Source organism: Lichenostomus cassidix, chromosome 7 (assembly GCF_008360975.1).
Source record: "Lichenostomus cassidix isolate B80296 chromosome 7, HeHo_3.0, whole genome shotgun sequence".
NCBI classification, from domain to species: domain Eukaryota; kingdom Metazoa; phylum Chordata; class Aves; order Passeriformes; family Meliphagidae; genus Lichenostomus; species Lichenostomus cassidix.
The window spans coordinates 17,296,695-17,315,517 of NC_139488.1; the positions used below are offsets into that span (position 1 = coordinate 17,296,695).

General features: G+C 39.3%; 1 protein-coding gene across 6 annotated transcripts in view; it reads right to left on the minus strand.

Moving 5' to 3' along the window:
* The window catches only part of MAP3K20 (mitogen-activated protein kinase kinase kinase 20), a 90,823-nt gene that overhangs the window by 55,085 nt on the left and 16,915 nt on the right, over positions 1 to 18,823 (minus strand). For all 6 annotated transcript variants that reach the window (XM_085066442.1, XM_085066441.1, XM_085066437.1 and 3 more), the window contains exons 3-5: positions 5,880 to 5,967; positions 1,605 to 1,706; positions 760 to 825 (exon numbers count right to left, since the gene is read on the minus strand). In XM_085066442.1, coding sequence (XP_084922568.1) covers positions 760 to 825; positions 1,605 to 1,706; positions 5,880 to 5,967 — 256 coding nt within the window. The remainder of the gene's footprint in view (positions 1 to 759; positions 826 to 1,604; positions 1,707 to 5,879; positions 5,968 to 18,823) is intronic.

Consider the following 18,823-nt stretch of genomic DNA (forward strand, 5'->3'; position numbering starts at 1 on the left):
CCGCAAGCCTCCAAAGAAATGCAAAACATTTCAGGCCTTACTGAGTTAAAAGACAGCAATACAGATGACCTTCATTCTGTCCAATATAGTTAGGTTTTGACAAGAATGTCTCTGGAAGATTCATTAATAAAAGGAGAAAGCCTACAACTGAGGTGAGACCCAGAAGTTTCTTGACTATTATCTCCCTGTGTGCATTATTAAAATCTGTGCCATTTCTATCCCACTACTAATAGTGGAAGTTTCATCTAAAAGGCAATGTTCAGCAAATTTCAAAAACGGTTGTCAACTGCTAAGTACAGACTCCACACTGAATGTGTATTACTCAAAAGCCTGAGTATCTGTCAAACCTCAAAACAGTAAAGACAAGATTTTCTGGTTAGAAATAATAGGCCTTCTCCAGTCTATTGTGTCTGGTGTCTGCCAACCTTTCCTGGTATTTAACTTTTCCAAATAGAAAAAGGAAGTGAGGAGTGTCCAGGCAGTGTCTGAAAGCTGATGAGATGGCCAATCGTGGCCGCAAAACACAAATTGAAAGAGCTCTCCCATAGTGCTCTAGAAGATGCCAGGTCTGTAATGAAGCTCAGACAGACTCAGGATGGGGAGGAGGGAACAGGCTCTTCTGTGCCTCAACAAATGCAGCTTTGATGACAACCATGACTTGACTTCGTTCTGCTTGGTCACAAATCTCAGGCACAGATTTAAGTGCTACATTAACAGGTAACAGTAAATGCAGAGCACTTCAGTGTTTTGCTACTTTACCATTCCTGGACTTCAGGTCCCTGTGGATAACTTTGACTGGAGCTTCCATGTGTAAATAGTGCATTCCTACACAAAACAAAGGAACAATCTAGTTAGACAGGCTGAGCAGGGCCATCATGTATCTGCTGTCATGTTTCCTGGCTCCCATTAGTTGTACTCATTGTGAGTTGCCATACCTGTATGCCATATTGACATGCTGAAGGAGAAGCAAAGCTTCCTATAATCTGCTTCAAGTAAAAAGCAGCAAGCAAAGTTCACATATCTCTCAGAGCATCTATATGGATATGCTAATAGTTTTTAACATCAGATATAGTTTTTCTCTCTAACTCTGTACAGTTATGGAGGTGTCTACACAATGAAGAGAGATATTAATCTACTTTCTGTTCATTAGTTTAAACTATTTCTTGTGTGGTCAGTCACAGAGAACAGAAAGGATGGAACAGCTTATTCTGCATTATTATGTGAAGAATTTCAGTATGTTTGCTGAGAATAAGTCCTTAGCTTCCTTAAATACCCCAAATCAAATCAAATGTAAGGGCAATTATGCACTGCACCTCATCATTACTCTACATTAGCAAAATTATCCTCTTGGGACTTAGGGGCACACCGGAACTAGCTCACAGACTCCCTTTTCATACCACAATATTTTGGATTCACAATAAACAGGGAACATTAAAAAGAGGAGTGAATGGGTTTTGCTTTTTTTATGTACATAGGTTTGGTTGGTTTTGTTACAATTCAAATAAGGAAGACTAGGAAGGCTTTCCTGACTTCCTAAGGAAAGCATCTCCAGCTGTACACTTTGCTGGCTGTGTAGGGTAGTATACACCACTCTTCTTGCTTACCTTTAGCTATATCAGTTGCCCAGGTCATGATATGATCCATATCCATCTCTTCACTTTTGTTACTATTAATGTAATCAAACAGTGAGCCAGCAGAAGCATACTCTGTTAAAAAACAGCAACAAACAAGATGTTTTAAAACATTGTGCCTAACCTGAAAGACGTAATAGAAATCTGCCAGTTCCAGAAAGCAGTCAGCCTCTGGCTTAATGACAACAAGTTTGGGTTCAACAGCCTAAAATTATTACCAGTGTAGTAGGAGAGTTGTAGTTTGTCTGATTATTCCAACACAGACATAATCTATTACTAACAATAAATGAAAAAAAGCAAACCAAAAAGTAATCATATAGAAAAACAGGCATTAAAATGAAAAGACATCAGAAAGCTCTGGCATCAAGAAAGCTCAGGCCAAGCAGTTCAAATTCCAGAGTAAAAGGTTCTGGATGCTTCTTGTTCGGGACAAGCAGACCTTTTTCTTAATTTCCCTTAACTATATCTACAGAACAAACAAGGACTTTTGGAGCCCATTGGTGTTTGGATGGGTGGCAGATGGAATCCAGTCTGACTATCAGAGTTGTGGGGCTTAAAGCAGGAGTAACAAGCTAGTTACATCTACACACATTTAGGTCTGAAAACTGAGACAACTCAAATCTCCACAGTACATCTTTCACAAAACCTAAAATTCTTATGTTTTTAAACAGTGAATTTGCCAATCTTGATCAGAACAGTTAACAGGTGAGTTTGGTGGTATCAGAACCATCTTATTGTTTCCAAAATCAGAGGATACTCCCTGCTGGTAAGCAGTACTGTGTACAAATGATGCCCCATAACAAAATGTAATTTTTAATATTTTTTTCTTTAAGTAAAGCCACATGCTAAATATATAATGCTCTGCTAGAAAGAAAGGGTTTGCACATAGAAAGTTTCCTATTTCCTCATGGAGAAACAGAACAGCAGATCAAATAATTTGTTCATGAAAAAATGGAAAGATGAAACTAGAAGTCTAATCCTAACATAAGCAGGACAGATTTCCTTGTGCTGCAGGTCATGTACAGCAGTTTAAAGGCTATAGCTCTTCTGCTCAGTATTTATTAAGTAAGTTTTATGCTTATTTAGAATTCATTCATGTTTCACCAAAAACACAACAAAGGACATTTGTAAGATGAAGCAGCTGATACATTTTCTTTTATCTGTTGGTAATGACAGGACAGGCACATGCCACCCAGAGCAGCCCAAGTAGCACAAAGACCAGGGGGATACAAGGAGCAACTTAAGCCCTTTGTCCCTCTCTTCCAAGGCTATTCAGTGTGCTTCTCAGGCAGAATTTACAACCTACTTAGAAGACTCTCACAATCTTCATGTCATTTCAAAGCAGCCACAAAATCATTGCCTCTAAGACTACATCAAATGTATCTGAATTTTGTTAATAATAATATTAATCAATTACTGATACATGATAGGCTAAATGCATACAAAAATTTCCATTGTTCCTCACCAAGGAAATCAAAACCACTGGGAAATTGCTGTATGGGGAAGGAAACTGAGACCAGACTGAATCTGAAGTCTAGAACATGGTAGGCCAGATAGGAAGACTCCAGTGTTAAATGAAAGAGGGAGAAAATAGCAAGTCCCTTGAAAGTAAACACTCAAGTGGCAAGCTAGCTTGGATCAGTGCTGCAGAACCTCCCACTGAAATGACAGACGTGTTGCTTCTGATGTCACTGAGAGAGGAGTAAGCTGCTGACCTGCACATTTTCACAATTAAAACAGAAGCTTTTTTTACCCATGATGTCATCATCATCAGTCTTATAAATGGATTCTTCAGGAATAGGTTGGCTGCATGCTTTGCATGCCTTTACAATGCATAATTTGAGCCACCAGGGTCAGGGACAACTCAGCTCCTCGAACCCTTCGCCACTCTGTGTGAACAGAGGCAAGCAAGCTTCAATCAACAAAGCTCCACTGCTGGAATTTCTTCTATATACTTATTGTGCCATAGGTTTTTAGTAGGAGCTTGTAGATTTGGAAATCATATTGCAAGGACAATGTTCTATCAATAATGGAAAAGAAATATTTGCTTTAGAAAGAAAGGCTCTGACTAATACTCAGGCCTGACTGGACCCACCCTGTGATGGGCTGTGGGATACATATGGTGCTGTGCAACGGGGCACAGGCTCTGGGAACATTTTGGGAGGAGGCAGTTGTGGTCAAAAGCTGTATCTGAAAGCTACACATTAAGACTGCTGCTGACAGAGACAGCAGTGACATCTAGAATGATGTGATCCATGTCTGCAGCTCACCAGGCAGCAGAATGAGCTGTAACACTGACACTAACTGCAGATTTAGCCCTTCTCAGAGAGCTCTTTAACAATCCCACATAAGACACTATTTGCAGCTAATATTCAGTACATGCCAATACTTGGCTGAATGCTCTCATCTCCATCACTCTGAATAAATATTAGTTTCTTGAGATTTCTTCTTGTTTGGAATTCTCCCTCTCAAGAAATGGATCTCTGACTAAACACAGCATTAGGCCTGCAACACTGAGGGCCATCCAGAAGATCACAAAGTCAAAATCCCTCTAAAAGACATTTCAAGCACAATTAACATTTTCAGTAGCCATTCTCTCATTTGAAAATGGTGTGGGGAAATGAAGTCTTGCTTCCCTTTCAACCCGCAGAACTCCAGTCTCCTTAGATGTTGTAGGGAGAATCCACACAGTTTGCTAAAAAAAGCCAAACCACTTTCTTCTTTAGCCATGTGTAATGAGAACTCCCTGAGGAATAATGAGGCTGAACTACACACCATGGTCTCTTTCTTACAGGCAGTTAAAGAATCCCCTTTCTCAGCTGCACAGTGAATTACTTTACTTGCTGTCTGTCCTGTGACTGGTAAGCAGGTCATATGTCCTCCAAACACTGACCTTTTGAGAGATCAAGCTAAGGACTTATGATACAGACATCATCCCAGGTCATTGATTACACCTCTCCTTTGCTACTCTGCTTGCTAGTTTATACTTAACATTAAAAAGGATAGTAAAATTACATTACTTGATTTATTAGTTTTCTATTAATTATATTGTTTCCAGAAGGAATTCAAGTTCCTGTCTATATGCTATCACCAGTGCATTTCTGAGTGGTGTAGACCGTCATCACCCCATGCACCTCTGGAATGCTGGCTGCCACACCATGATCTCCAGCAGGCTGATTGTCCTGCAGTAAGCAAAGCTCCCCATGCCCTGAAGAGTACTGCATCTCAGATGTGCTCCACCAATCACACTGACACCTGCGGTGATGACCAGAAGTCTAAGACGCAGGTAGAAATAACTGAACTTTCACAAGTTCTGACCACCATCGAAGAACCAATAAAAACCTGACTGGCAGTGAGTCAAACTGGTATTAGATTGTGCCACACACAAAAGACTACTCTTCACATCAAACTTTGAGATGTTACAGACATGCCAAAGCATGCCTCCTAATCCACACTTTCATGCATTTCATCTCTCCAAACATTTGTTTCAGCATTTGGGAAATTGCTTTGCTTTGGGTTTACTTTCTACTACTATCTTACATAGTTTGTACCATACAGGAAGAGAAGAAAATTCTGTATCTGGACCATCGCCCAAGATAAGGGCAGGAAACTTAAAGTAGTGATAGAAAAAAAATAAACCACCAACTAAAACCTCCAACAATACCAAAAAAACAACTTCCGCATAATTCTAGGAATGCCAAAACAAATGAAACCTTGTTTCCAATGAATAAAGGCAGTTGTCTTACAATATTTTATAAACCCTTGACTCAATTTCGAGCTCTTCCCACTGTGAACCTCACAATACAAATTCTCCTATTTTCAACACAGGCAGAAATCACGGGGCAGCTTTGCTCTGAGCACACTCCCAGCCTTCCTTCTTCACAGAACCAGCCAGAACTTTGTATCATGAAAACCTCTACATTCGTGACACAACAGTTAAAATGGAAAAGCAATTCTCAGAACAGGGTAAGAGAACACAGTGAAAGCTACTGTTTAAAGGGGTCCTGTGTTTGTGCACTCAGAACACCATAGGCAGCACCTGTTTCCCTGCTGCCTCCCGCTATGCTCCCAGCCTGGTTCCCACCACCAGCACTCCCACTTACATTAAGGCAGGTGGTGCAAAACACTCTAACAATTCAAAGACCAGAAGAATTAGAAAACAAAAGACTGTAATCGGTAACACTCAGGGTAACATTGTAACACTGGTGTTTTACAGAATCAAGAAAAAGGTGAGACAAAAGTCCTTACCTGTAACTATGCCATAATTTGGAGGTTCAATGACAGCTCCATAGAACTGAATGATGTTTTTGTGACTGAGCACACTGAGTATTTCTGCCTGTTGAAAACAAACAAACAAACAAGACAGATAATTAAGAATGGGTCATTTACTATGATAGTTTATTTTACACCCCAGCAGGTATACACATATATATTGCATATGTATATAAGCCCATACACATCTAGGAAAGACTGTTCACAAATGCTTGGCATTTGAAAACCTAGTGAGAGAGCTTGGCAGATGAATGCTTTGTATGTTTGGGGTGGGGGGGGAAATACATTTCAGACTATTCTCTCATGGCCAAAGCACAGATGTAGGAAGTTAAATCTTTGGAAAAACTGAAGATCTTGGAAAACTTTATTCAAAGAAAGATCTGGGATTTTTGGCAGAGCAGAAGCAGTCCTCTCCAGAATTTGTGTTTACACACCAAGTACTATGGGTTCAGCAAGTCCAGTGCCTCAGGCTGTTAGAGCATACTAGGCGCACAAACTCCATCCAATGTTTACTGGAAATGTGGAATTTCCAGGCATGCGCTGTGGAGTCTGATTAAACACACACAGCAAGCATGCTTGAGATTGCCAAACTGCCAGCAGTGCAGTTGAAATTGCTCCTCAGAGCAGACTACAGATGTTTGGCAATTCTGGACAAATATACAAAACCTTCAAATTCCAGTTGAACAATGCTGCTGGGTTTATGCAAGAGACTGCAAGACAATGAGACTATATCCACAGAAATTAAGAAATCTATAACCTGTAGTTTTTGAGAAAAACTAAACCTGCAGTTTTTGAGAAAAAATGTCAGGTATCTCCTTGAAAGTGTCTCAACAGTTTCACCTCTGTAGTTTATTAAAATAAATACTCAACAGATTTTAGACACGTTTTTACATGAATATACGTATTATACAAATACAGATACATACTATTATGTATGTTTCTCCATAGTAATGCTTTACTTTAAGACTTCAAGATTATGTTAACTCTGCACCAGGCAAGAGCATCTAACAAGAACAAAATCACAATTAACTCCTCAGAACTTATCAAAAGTATCTGAGAGATCCCTTTGCAGATCCCTTGACTGGCAGTGGGAGTGTTGCTGTTTATCCGCAGGTGAGTTTTCACACATACTCCTAGACAATTGCCAATTAAATTATTTTGTGGCCTTGTAGATTCACTGAAAACAGGAAGGCTATAGCAGTTTTGATGCAGAAACCCATGGTGCATCAGCTACTGCTATTGTAATAAATGTAGAGCTATAGCAAACCAGTATTTGTTTGGCCTGTGTTTATAGGTGGCACCACAATACATGTGCTTAATTTAATAAATAAAGATTACAGATAAAGGCATTAGATGGCTCAATCTTTTGCTGCTGTTGTTGCTTAAAGACTTTTTTGAGTAACTTCAACACAGTTTTTGAATTAAGACCTTTATCTTCAGCTAATGCACAGACATTTACACATATTCAATTGAATCTTTTAACTATAGCTTTGAACTTAACTTGGGTTACACTAACTCTTCATGCTGCTTAGCCTGCTCAGCAAGCAAAGCAGTATTACCATCAAATGAGTAATCTTTTTTCACAATACCAGAAAATTAACTTTTTAAATGTACGCTGTTTTCCGCAAATCATACTGCAGACTGACGCACCTACAAGTCCACAAAATAATTTAACTGGCAGCCATCTAAACAAATGTGGGAAGATTCACCTGCAGGTAAACAGCAACACTCCTAGAGCCAGCAACAGCAGCAGCAGCAGCATGAGCAGTACCTCCAACCTCCTTCCCTAGCCTGGAGAATGCAGGTGATAGCTGAGCCATTCAAATCTCCATCTCAAAAACTTTTGTATTGTGTTTGTATATTCCTTAGGAAATATTCAGCTGAGGAATGTCCTGTAATTCCTAACAGCTTTACTGCCAGATTACCAGGAAACCTAACTCTCCTTGACTATCTATCTGAATATTCTGCCATGAGACAGGAATACCACAAACAGTTAGACAAACAATCTAAACCATCTTTTCATGAATACCTTAGTCAGAGGAATGGAATAAAATCATCTTGTAACATACTTAAAACTCCACGTCTTCAAAGCACTATGCATGCCACCTGCTGTGGTGTTTACAATACAAGTACTTCAACAGGTCATTAGAGTTAAATTGACTGGTTTCACATTTAATTTTCCCATAGCATAATATATTTAGGTCCTGGCTACAAAAGTAATACTAGATGAATCTTTTCAGCAAATGATTAAAAATGCCACATGATTAACAAATCCAAGTGCCATAGCTCCCTATTCCACCACAACAATGTGCAGAACCCAGAGACTGTTCTCCATCTCATATGAGATGCTGCTGGATCCAGTGAAAACTCATCAGGGTCAGTGGACAACAAGAGGGGCTGCACTGCCACAATGCCAGCAGCAAACCTCAGACCAACCAATCACCCTGTGCTACCATGACAGGGGCTGCAAATAAAATATGAGCATCAGACCAAGAAGACAAGTACTTCACTGCCACAGACACACTGCCACACAGTGCTTTTATCATTCGGAAATGTAAAAAAATTTTAAGATTGGCTTACTTACATAGTAAACATTAAGATCACATTACAGAAATAGGAAAAAATGCTGTGTTGACCATGGCTAATACCATCACCTTCACATTGCTGTTCATACTCTAATTCGAGATTTAACAGACACAAAAGCAATCTTCCATCTAAGAAATACAGAGAAGCACCTTCTAATTGCCCACAGATATCCAAAATGAACAACTGAGGGGGAAAAAATTGCCAACTCTTCTTAAGGACCATTATATCTGAAAGAAATCCTCTTAAAACGCTTTTAATCACTCTGCTGTTGTTAGCACTAGCGATTCTAGACTATTCCTTTCATGTTTTGTTCTTTTCTGTTGCTGTAGATCAGCTGTGAACTCTATTAGCCAATTTAAAGACACTTATTCTTACAGTGAGAACCAGATGCAAGTCAGTCCATATCTTTGAAGCTTTTGTACTATCTTTGACAAGAAGGTGCCATATTTCAATGAAAATTACTTTCAGATAGCAAATTACAAAGTGGTGGTTAAAGACTGGTATTTCAAAGGTCTCTTAGGCACTAACAAGAATATTTAAAACCACCTTTAAGCATCAAAATTGTGCTTATCCAAAATGCCTAAATGCTTGGAAGAAAATCCTGTCCTGCATCTATCTGTCTAAAGGCTGTTGAAGAAGTCTGCCCTTGTTGGCTTGGGCATGACACTCTTCCTTCAGTAAAGCTGCTATCTTATGCAAGCTAAATGAGCACCAATTTACTTTCTAAATGGTGATGACAAGTAACGAGTATTCAACTATTTCATTACATACGGTTTTTGTGTGAAAGACAGAATTTTATTTTTCTTAAAGGCTGGATCAAAGCAGAACTAGTGGAGCTCAGCTGAAAAGAAGACATCCAAACACATAAATACAACTCCTTGGACATAACACAGAGACACAGTCAGATACACAAGGTGACTGGAATAGAGATGAATATTATGGCTTAGTGCCATGATAAGCTTAGTCACAGCCTGTTACTGACCATCCAACGACACTAAAATTGTTCATGCTGTACTTATATCACAGGTATGGATGACATTATGTCTCTTGAGTGCTGCTGAGGGGATTTAACACTGCACACCATTTCATGAAGGCAAAGGGATTCAGAATTCTAAACAAACCTGATCCACTGTTCACAAAATTCAAATAAATCAAAATCCAAGTTCAGAACAAATTACACTGAAAACCTTTAATTTAATTCTCACTTACTGGCTTACTGTAGAGCAAACCCAATTCACAAAACAACCACAGTATAAGAGTTTGGAATTGGGTAATCCATAAGTGTACAAACAGTGTAACTGTGTCCTGTGAACCAAGGTATGGATTGGTGTTTAACAGATAATTTGATTTTATGCCTGTTTAATCTCTACTTATTGACATGTGAAAATGTCCCATCATCTAAGACTGACATCACTCTATGGCTGCCAATAGACTCACTAGCACTGCTCGTAAACTTGTAGTACAAACAGCCATGCATGAAAAACCGTATCTGCAGCTGTTTCATCAGGTAAAAACAAGGTCCTCCTCTAGGTCTTGTTTGTGCTCAGCAGTTGCCGGACAGAAATCATGAACACAAATTCTAAGCATGGCTGGCAGCAGATGAGGGAACGCAGCAAGCTGGCTGAACAGCATGGTCCTGTTATGAGCAGCACAGGCCTCAGCTCACGAGGATGACCCAAGCCCTCACTTGTTTTTGCTCTGCCCTGCACCAGTGCAGCAAAAGCAGCAAGTGCAGCTCAGCTCTGACAAGGTCTTCAAGGTCGGTGCTGACTGCAGATGTGGGCAATGGCCACCTGATGCTGAGCTGGCATTACTTGGGAATCAGACTAGGCCGCATCGTCAGATCTTTAATTGCAGCCGCAAAGACAGTAAGGATGTGGATGGAGGAACTTTGCATACAGCTGTGTTGTTGCTTGCCAGCTACTCAGAGCAGCTGCAGCTGCTTGACTGTCCCAAGGCAGTTAAAGTTAGCAAAGACCAAACAACTCAGCACATTTTAGCTACTCTGGTTCTCCTTGGAAATGTATTAGAAATTTGTTACACTCACACTCGTAGTCAAGAGAAGTGATCAAAGGTTTGGGCTAGCAGTCTATTCCAGCAGCACAGCTGGAACTGTAAAAGAACATCTGTTCACAGAGTTTTTCCAGTATCAAAAGAGTTTCTTGCATGGGTCCAGACAAACTGGGCCCAAAGCAACTCAACCAGCACTTTCTCCAGGTGCCTTAGGAGCAGCTGGCTGAAAAGAGTAAAGTATTTTTCCACCCTGGTCTGAGCACACTGGCTTAGGATTAACACAGGAAATAGCTGCAGCCTCTTGTGAGACCATTGGGTCAGCCAGCAGCCAAACAACTCCCCTGTTAATAAATCAGTTAACTGCACAGCAAGTGGCACCCTCACTCCGTGCAAAATTCCAGAGTTAGACATGGTTAGCTACTTATTCTGATTAACACAATTTCCTTAACTGCCTTACAATATTTATCATTACATTGTGCAAAAGTTTGATTATTTACTTCTCCAGAGAACTGTTTGCCATGTTTATTAAGGAGATATTTAGACACACTTAAGGCAGCTTTGGAAAAGTATTTTTCCCTAAGTCTTGTAGCATTTTAAAGGCTTTGACCTCTGCCATGTTCTTGGGAGAGTTGCAACTTGGCTATTCTCAGGGGGTTTTAGTCTAATAAAAGAGCAGCTGGAAGAGGCCAGCTGATGTTTTATTAAAATCATTCTATTAGTGACAACCACATACAAAAAAGATACAGAATGCTAACCCATATAAGTCCCACACCTTTATTTCTAGACTCCTGCTCAAAAATACATCCAGTCTACGTCCATTCCCAGTGACTCATGAATCCTTTCTTGTGAATTTACTGATGTCTAATGAGGGATGACACCTCTTATAATACACTAGTTTGTCTAGGTGAACAAGCCCAAAACATGATGGTACAGATGCAACACTAAGACAATCAGCACTTATCACTGATAACAAATTACCTTCTCAATATGCAATAAAGGGATACTTACAGAATTTCAGAAACATAAAATAATTACCAAGAATTATATAGCAGCGATATTATGCAATTATCACAGTTTTGAACACTGAAAAGAAAATTAAGGAGATACAAAAGAAAAATTTAGGACTTTGCCTACTGATTTGTCTGTTCTCATGAAGTTTTCTAAGGACAAAAATACAAACAAGAATTTTGTGCTTTGGGGGCCCCAAATAATGAGCAAAGGATACAGATTATCCAGTTCAGGGAATTTTTGTTAAACCTATTAATCTGTCCTTAATACTAACAGTATTAAGTTATTAACAGTATTAAGTAATATTAACAGTGCAAGAAGAAAACCACATGGACACGGCAAAGCCAAAGAATCCTCAGTGAGATCTTCTATCTGCAAATAAGCAGTTACACACTCCCAGCATAAATGTGTTACCACGTCTTTCAATAGGCAATCATAGTTCTAAAACTATGGTTGCATGTTACTTAAAGCTGTGTGAGCCTGGGCTTCTTTTTTAGTATTCATTTAGATGATAACGTATACCCCCAAAAAAGCTGTTTTCTATAGCACATTTACATGTTAAAACTGTCAGCACTTATGTCTTAAAACACAGCCTCTACATTCAGGCTGTATCAAGAAACAGTATCCTGTTTCTTAAACCAAACAGAAAAGAGTTAAATTACATTCTCAGATTGATGTCACCAGCATTTCTGTAAATAACAGAATTAAATTCTCATAAGTACATCTACAATGACGTACAAAATTTGTACTTAGAAGCATTTTGATTGAGCAAATGTTTCAAAGCGTCAAATTTGCATCTGAAATTATGTCCTACACTGTTACAAATCCCAGGGACTAAAAGTGGAAATACACAGGAAACTAATAAATTTTCATTGCTATATAATCATCTTACCATTATTTTAAATCCGCTGGTGTATATCACAAAAAAGAAAATCTCATTTTTGGAGATACTGCAGTAGAAACACACACTTTAAATGCCTTGTACTGACTTCTAGGTTACAATCTCGAAGGAAGAAGAAAGCACATTACTAAGACAGCTCAGCTCTGTTAAACTGTCATAATGCACTACAGGTAAGAAATATGGACATAAATTTATTATATGCTGTTATATGCTCACCCCATCTTACGAAATTTACTTTAAAATAATTAATTTGCATCATGCAGTACCACAGGACTTGTTAGTAGAATGTATTGGATAATGACCATTTGAAAAGAAAAATTAGTTTTATGCTCTACTAGAGCTTTTTATAGCAACCTTTGCACACAACTTGGTATGTTACAAATAATTTGAAGGCTATGGCATTAAAAGGACTAGCTAGCAAATTCAGAACGTGCCTGTCAAAACAGTGCAGAGGCTTCCTCAGCCCATGAAAAGCAGGCTGCTCCCTCTAAAAATCACAGGGGATTTGTCCTTGCCATGGGGCAGCAGACCCTCTGCCTTGTGCAGTAAGAGGGAGTGACATCAAGCTAACTGGCTCAATCCTCCCTCTGACCTCCATCAGCCTCCCTCTGACCTCCAACCTACAACAACCATGTGGAGCCCACACCACTCTAACCAAGAAACTGCAGGATCATGGTGCTGGTTTTCCTCATGAGTGGGGTCAGAAACTTGCTATCAGTGAGGAAGAAGCTGCTAACAGACTGATGAAACTAAGCAGAGGCAGTTTCTACAGAAAATCCTTACAGAACGTTTAATAAGCTTGAAAAAAATCTGCTTTATATTTACACTGCCATTTACAGAAAACCCAACCAACCAACCAACCAACCAAAACAAAGATGGAAAAACAGTTCATTTTTCAGACAGATTTCAACTAGAAATCCACAATGTCCAAACATACCCCACAGGACTGTTACTTTTTGAAGCATCCAACATGAGATTGTATGAGCATTTAATATTAAGTTACCTGATAAAGGGAAATCTGCCATATACAAGTTTAGTTTGGATTTCATTACTGTTATTCACATGCAGTAAAATTATTCAAAATATGGATAAACTAAGTATTTATACCGGTGTAAAAGTTTAGAAACATGCAAGGTCCTGCAATATTACAAATATTTAATTAAGGCAGATTTGCAGTACTAAGCTGCCTCCAGCTGCAAAGCAACACCAGCAATTGAGTAGAAACAATAGATGAGTGGACTAAACAGCAGGGCTGAAACACCTGAGCTCCCATAGAGCCGTTTATTTTCAGCAATCATCGTTTCTCAGTGTTCAGAAATTTTCCAAGTTACTTGCAATCATTTTGAAGACAAACCAGCTTTGACTAGGGAGAACAGTAACAAAACCCTGGGCATTCCGAAAATACAATGGAATAACCAAACTTGAAACTTTCTGAGTCCTGGCTCACTCCACAGATGAGAAGGTATCATGGCTAATATGCAACACAGGGGTCACCCCAGACCAAACAAATGGAAAAATATCCAAGGAAATTATTTCTGTGATCAAAGTCACTATAAATTTTATGAGCATCTTGTTGGGAAGGCATTTTGGTATGACAGTGGGCAAAAACTAATCCCCTCTCAAGGAGCCATGGCCAATACATATAAAGCTAGAGTAGTGGTTTTTCTGAGGTCTGCAGAGTATTTGTAAGGAATCTGGGTAAGATGACCTAGAACAAGTCAAATCTCATTATACAGTGACCTTTGCTGAACAATTAGCATGGACTCCAAGAGAGGCAGCAACAGCTGTATTTATGCATCCCGACCCACTCCTCTAAAGCAGCTATGATCTTCACAATAAAGTATTTTCCCATCTTGATAATGAAAACTATAATTTAACCAAGGGGAAAAAACCCCATCATGTTCTTGATGAGCACTCGCTTAAAGCCCGTCTCAGAATGGATAAATCAAACCTATATGTTATATAGGTTTGATTTATCTATATATATATAACTATACATTATAATTCCAGAAAATGTTTCTCAACCAGGCAGGCTGAGCCTACCCTCATGAAAACAGCATTTCACAAGATGTGTTACCTCCCTGTCATATCCTAACAGCAAACTACAAGGTTTTGTTTTCCACATGGACTGCTGGAGCTCTGCACAAGGCTCTCCCCAGCTGTCACTCAAAAATGAGTTGGTCCTGCAGAAAAGGTATGAATCGCTCCCTACCTGGATTCCACCTAACTTAAAGCTTTAAAAACAGAAATTACAGCTGTGACCAGCAGACATAAAAATGAAGGACAGAAAGCAGTTGCCAAATACAGATATTAGCACTCTGCTGAAGTGACTGGGAGTCCTCCACAGATGAGAGATGTTTTTCTGTGACATTTACCTAAGACACAGCACAACCTCCACCATAATCTGAATCTCTGAATGCTGTGCATTATCTGAATGACACACATCATGGTGTGATCTGACACACTTTATTATGTGAAACTGTCCAAGTAATCCAGCATCATGGTGAAGTCCTCACCATGAATCTGATTCCAGTTCTGGTTTTACCATGTTGTGGCAACAGATTACCTTCTTTCCGGAATGTAGAGCAGCAAGCTGTCTCTGTGACTTACCAAGTCTGCTTTCTCTTTACCATGACTTACACAGTGAGCATCATTCCACAAGTTACAGCCAGATCTCCCTTTCACACGGCTGAGACTGGTAGAAACTTAAGCAAGAACAGCCTCTGGAAACATAGGACTTCCAACTCCACCAAAACCTGACTTGTACCTTCTACAGCTAAGCATCAGTGTCCTTCAACCAGGACCATGCCATCAAGAAAAAGCCAGAACAACATACTTCACTCTGGCTGCTGCTCTCTCTGGCTATGCACCACCTAGACCACTATGGATCAGAATCTCCACTCCCAACAAAACTGAAGTTTCAGGATACTAGCTCCTTACCTGCTTTTCAGAAAAGTCACTCTTCTTTGTCTAAGATTGAAAATTGTATTTTACTTAGAAACTTGGCTCAAATGCCACTCCTATTGGGTAGCAATGGTCAAAAAAAAAACTAGACAAAACTCCTTTTGAAAATTTTAAGCTTTTGTCTTTATGGAACACGGACCTGATGTTTATTTTCTCTTGGGATTCTGCATGCTGCCTTCATGGTAGCTCAATCCTTTTTCATCTAAGACTAAAAAAATTCAAATAAAACAATGGTTAAGATAAAAACCTTGGAGGAAAACTAGCAACATTTAAAAAATGCTTTTAGTATCATAAACCCACATTTATTAGTATTACTCTACTATCTATTTCTGACATGTAATTTTAACTTTTCCCTTACTTCTCTTTGATTAATTTCTTGTACACAGAACTCCCTATCTTATCTAGGTGTCTTTACAGCTATTGGCTTCCACAGATATGGCAATAATAACTATTTAATTTCTAATCCTTGTTACGTAAGAATACAAATGGTTAGCCTCCAAATACATTTTTAAGAAGTCAATAACTTGAATACCTGAAAAGCTGAAGAGAAGGCATCATGCTGCAGCTAATGCCAATTTTAATCTGAATCTGAGTGCACCAGAGAGAATTTGCATCTCTTCCTATTCTAGCAATGCCCGCAGTCCTTGCGCAACTACTAACTGCTTGATTTATGCTCCCAGCATGACAAGGATTAGATTAGCAAAGCTCAGTACAATGAACTGAGCTCACAAACTGGATCCAAGGCCCAAGAGCTCCGTGATGTTTTGGTGGCAGAAAGCACATTCAAATCTGCAACAGGTCCTTTGGCACTGAAGAATAACAGCATCAGAGATGCCACAGCTTCGCATTTTCCAGTGGCAGAGGTACCCAAATCCTTGCCTAAGAAATCAACTCCCATCAAGGAACAGACACAAGCATATGTAATTTTCCATGCCACCTTCAGGTCAAGCAAGGTTGGAATGACTTTAAGCATTCTCCTTCAACAAAGCAAAATCATCCTCTAGCAAAGCTTTGCTGCCTGAAACACAACTCTTTAGAAGGTGCAGCAAGAACTCCTTTCCACCCTGTCATAGCTGTATGGCTATGTGACATTTCCCCTTCCCTTCTACATGTGCTGCTACTGTGTTGCACACTTCACTTGCACTGGGCTGCTGGGGGTGTTTACTTCTGGGAGATAACTCCCTTACTCCAGGCAAAAAAAGCAGTATTGGCAGGGAAAAAAAGGACCTAGAGAAACATTTCTCCTTCTCTTCAAGAGGAGTTAGGGCTACCTCACGATTAGCATACAGTGTTACTATAAAGAGGGTTTGGCTGATCCCATATATGCACAAGGCTGTCATAACCCTCATGCTTTTTTTTCTTCTTGAGTTTGAATTGTGGCACTTTGAAGAGTTTTAAGATCTGTCCTCAAGGTCAATTTTATCAATTATCTCTGTCTTTATCAAATCTGGATATAATTACTGCAGTTGGCTCTGAGGGGAGAATGAGACTTTTGAGGTCACTGTTGTGCAGAGCAAGTGTGATGGTCATGCATATAACTGCAAACCTTGCAAATACTATTTTTAAATATTTAAACCATTAATCAGTCCATATTCTATCTCAGGGACAGCACCAGAGATCTTAAGCCTTTAGAAGTGCCCTGCATCTTTTCATATGTCCTCACTGTTTAGTTTAGACTAACATACCTTTATTATTGTGTACGTACAAAAAGAAATCACAAAGTGTAATAGCCTTTTGAAAATATTGCTTTTTTGTTCAAAGTCTCCACTGAATTCAGAATCTTGATGAGTTGAAGTAATGGTGGTACTAGAATAATACTGAAGTTGTAGACTTCAGATCCAAATACTTCCAAATACATATTTTAAGATATACAGTTTCTTTAAAATGCGAGGAAGCAAAATTCCTCATAAAAGCTGTGTACAGGGAGGGGTTTTCACAACAATGAACAGCCTAATCAGGATGAAGAATCCTCGACTGAAAGCTCACAAAAGAATCCCTCTATCCTTTCTCCATTTTATCAATTCTACTTTTCTCGATAGGGGTATCTCACCAGAGAACCTGAAGAGTGAAAGATTTAAGTATAGGACTGAAATCCATCAAACCCAGGCTTGTGGTCCAAACCCAAGCAGCTGTCAAACCCAGAGACAGGAATGTATGCTCACTTCTGCCTAATAAAATTTGAATCAAACACTTTGCATCTGATTCTCCATGTGAGCTTTTATGCAAACTTCTAAAGTGCAAGGAATCCTGGGGTGGAAGAGCTATTCTGAGAGCTTTCACATAGTTCATGTAATTAGGGAAACCACTTCCTTTGATTGTAAGTGTTCAAAACAGCTGAATTTCTTCTTTCAAAGGACTCTGTGATTTGGGTCATCTCTTTTACTTGCTCTTTTATGTTTCTCAAGATGAGAGGTGACACTGTAAAGCACATTATTTAGAAAAAAAAAGATTCTACTTTTTGTTTTAGGGATTGAACTTCAACTATTCAAACGCTTATCATTTGGAAATCTATCTCTTTTTCCCTCCCTCTGTTTCCTCCCTTTTCTGATAAGCTCTTCAGTGGCTCAAGTGAATATAGTCCAAAATGCCAATTTAAACCTAAGCGAAAACTGAAATATGGTACATAAAGGAAAAGGGACTCTCATTTTCCTTTGTGCATTATGTAATTATAAAGGAGCTCTAGCTGCAGGATTTCAGTCCCCATGTCACGTTTACTTTTTCAATGGTTCTAAACACTGACCAAGCAAAAAGGTAGAAATACAGATTTTTAAAAGACAAACAAAGCAGCTGCCCTGGTCTTTGAAACAGTTTACATGTTCTTCATTTCCCAAAAGAGGAACTCAGGTGGCAGTTTCAAGGCAATGACCATGTCACCACAGCTAACAGCCAATGCCAGTGTTGCTACAGAATCAAGTGTCACTCGCCCTGAATTTCTTGAGTCAGGCACCCTGTTAGTGCTGTTACTTCACATTCATCTCACTAACAGCTGTTACAGGCAGGGAATAACCTCCTTCTCACAGTATAGCACAAAATTATACTAACGAAAAGGCAGGAGACTTCATACTGTAGATTTCAAATTTATTAAGTAAAAACACAAGGTTTGTTGATCCTAGGAGGACTGAGCTTTATTCCCAGTCACTGAAAAATTGCAGGACTCTTTCCAGAATTACAGCACTTACAGAGAAGCAGTTTGCAATGGGAACAGAGTAAACCACTCAGAACACCGTGCCAGAAACCACATTACTGCCTAATTCTGCACAGGACAGATGAGACACCAGCTTGGAGAGATGACTAGACAAAGACTTTGGTACAAATACATAAACAACCGACAACCCAAAAGTTAAGTGCAGAACTCCTAAATGTGTGGTCCTTTGGAGCAGGGTCTGGTTCCTGCACTTCACTTTAGGGCTCTCACAAACTCTTACTGGGTCAATAGCAAGGCAACATC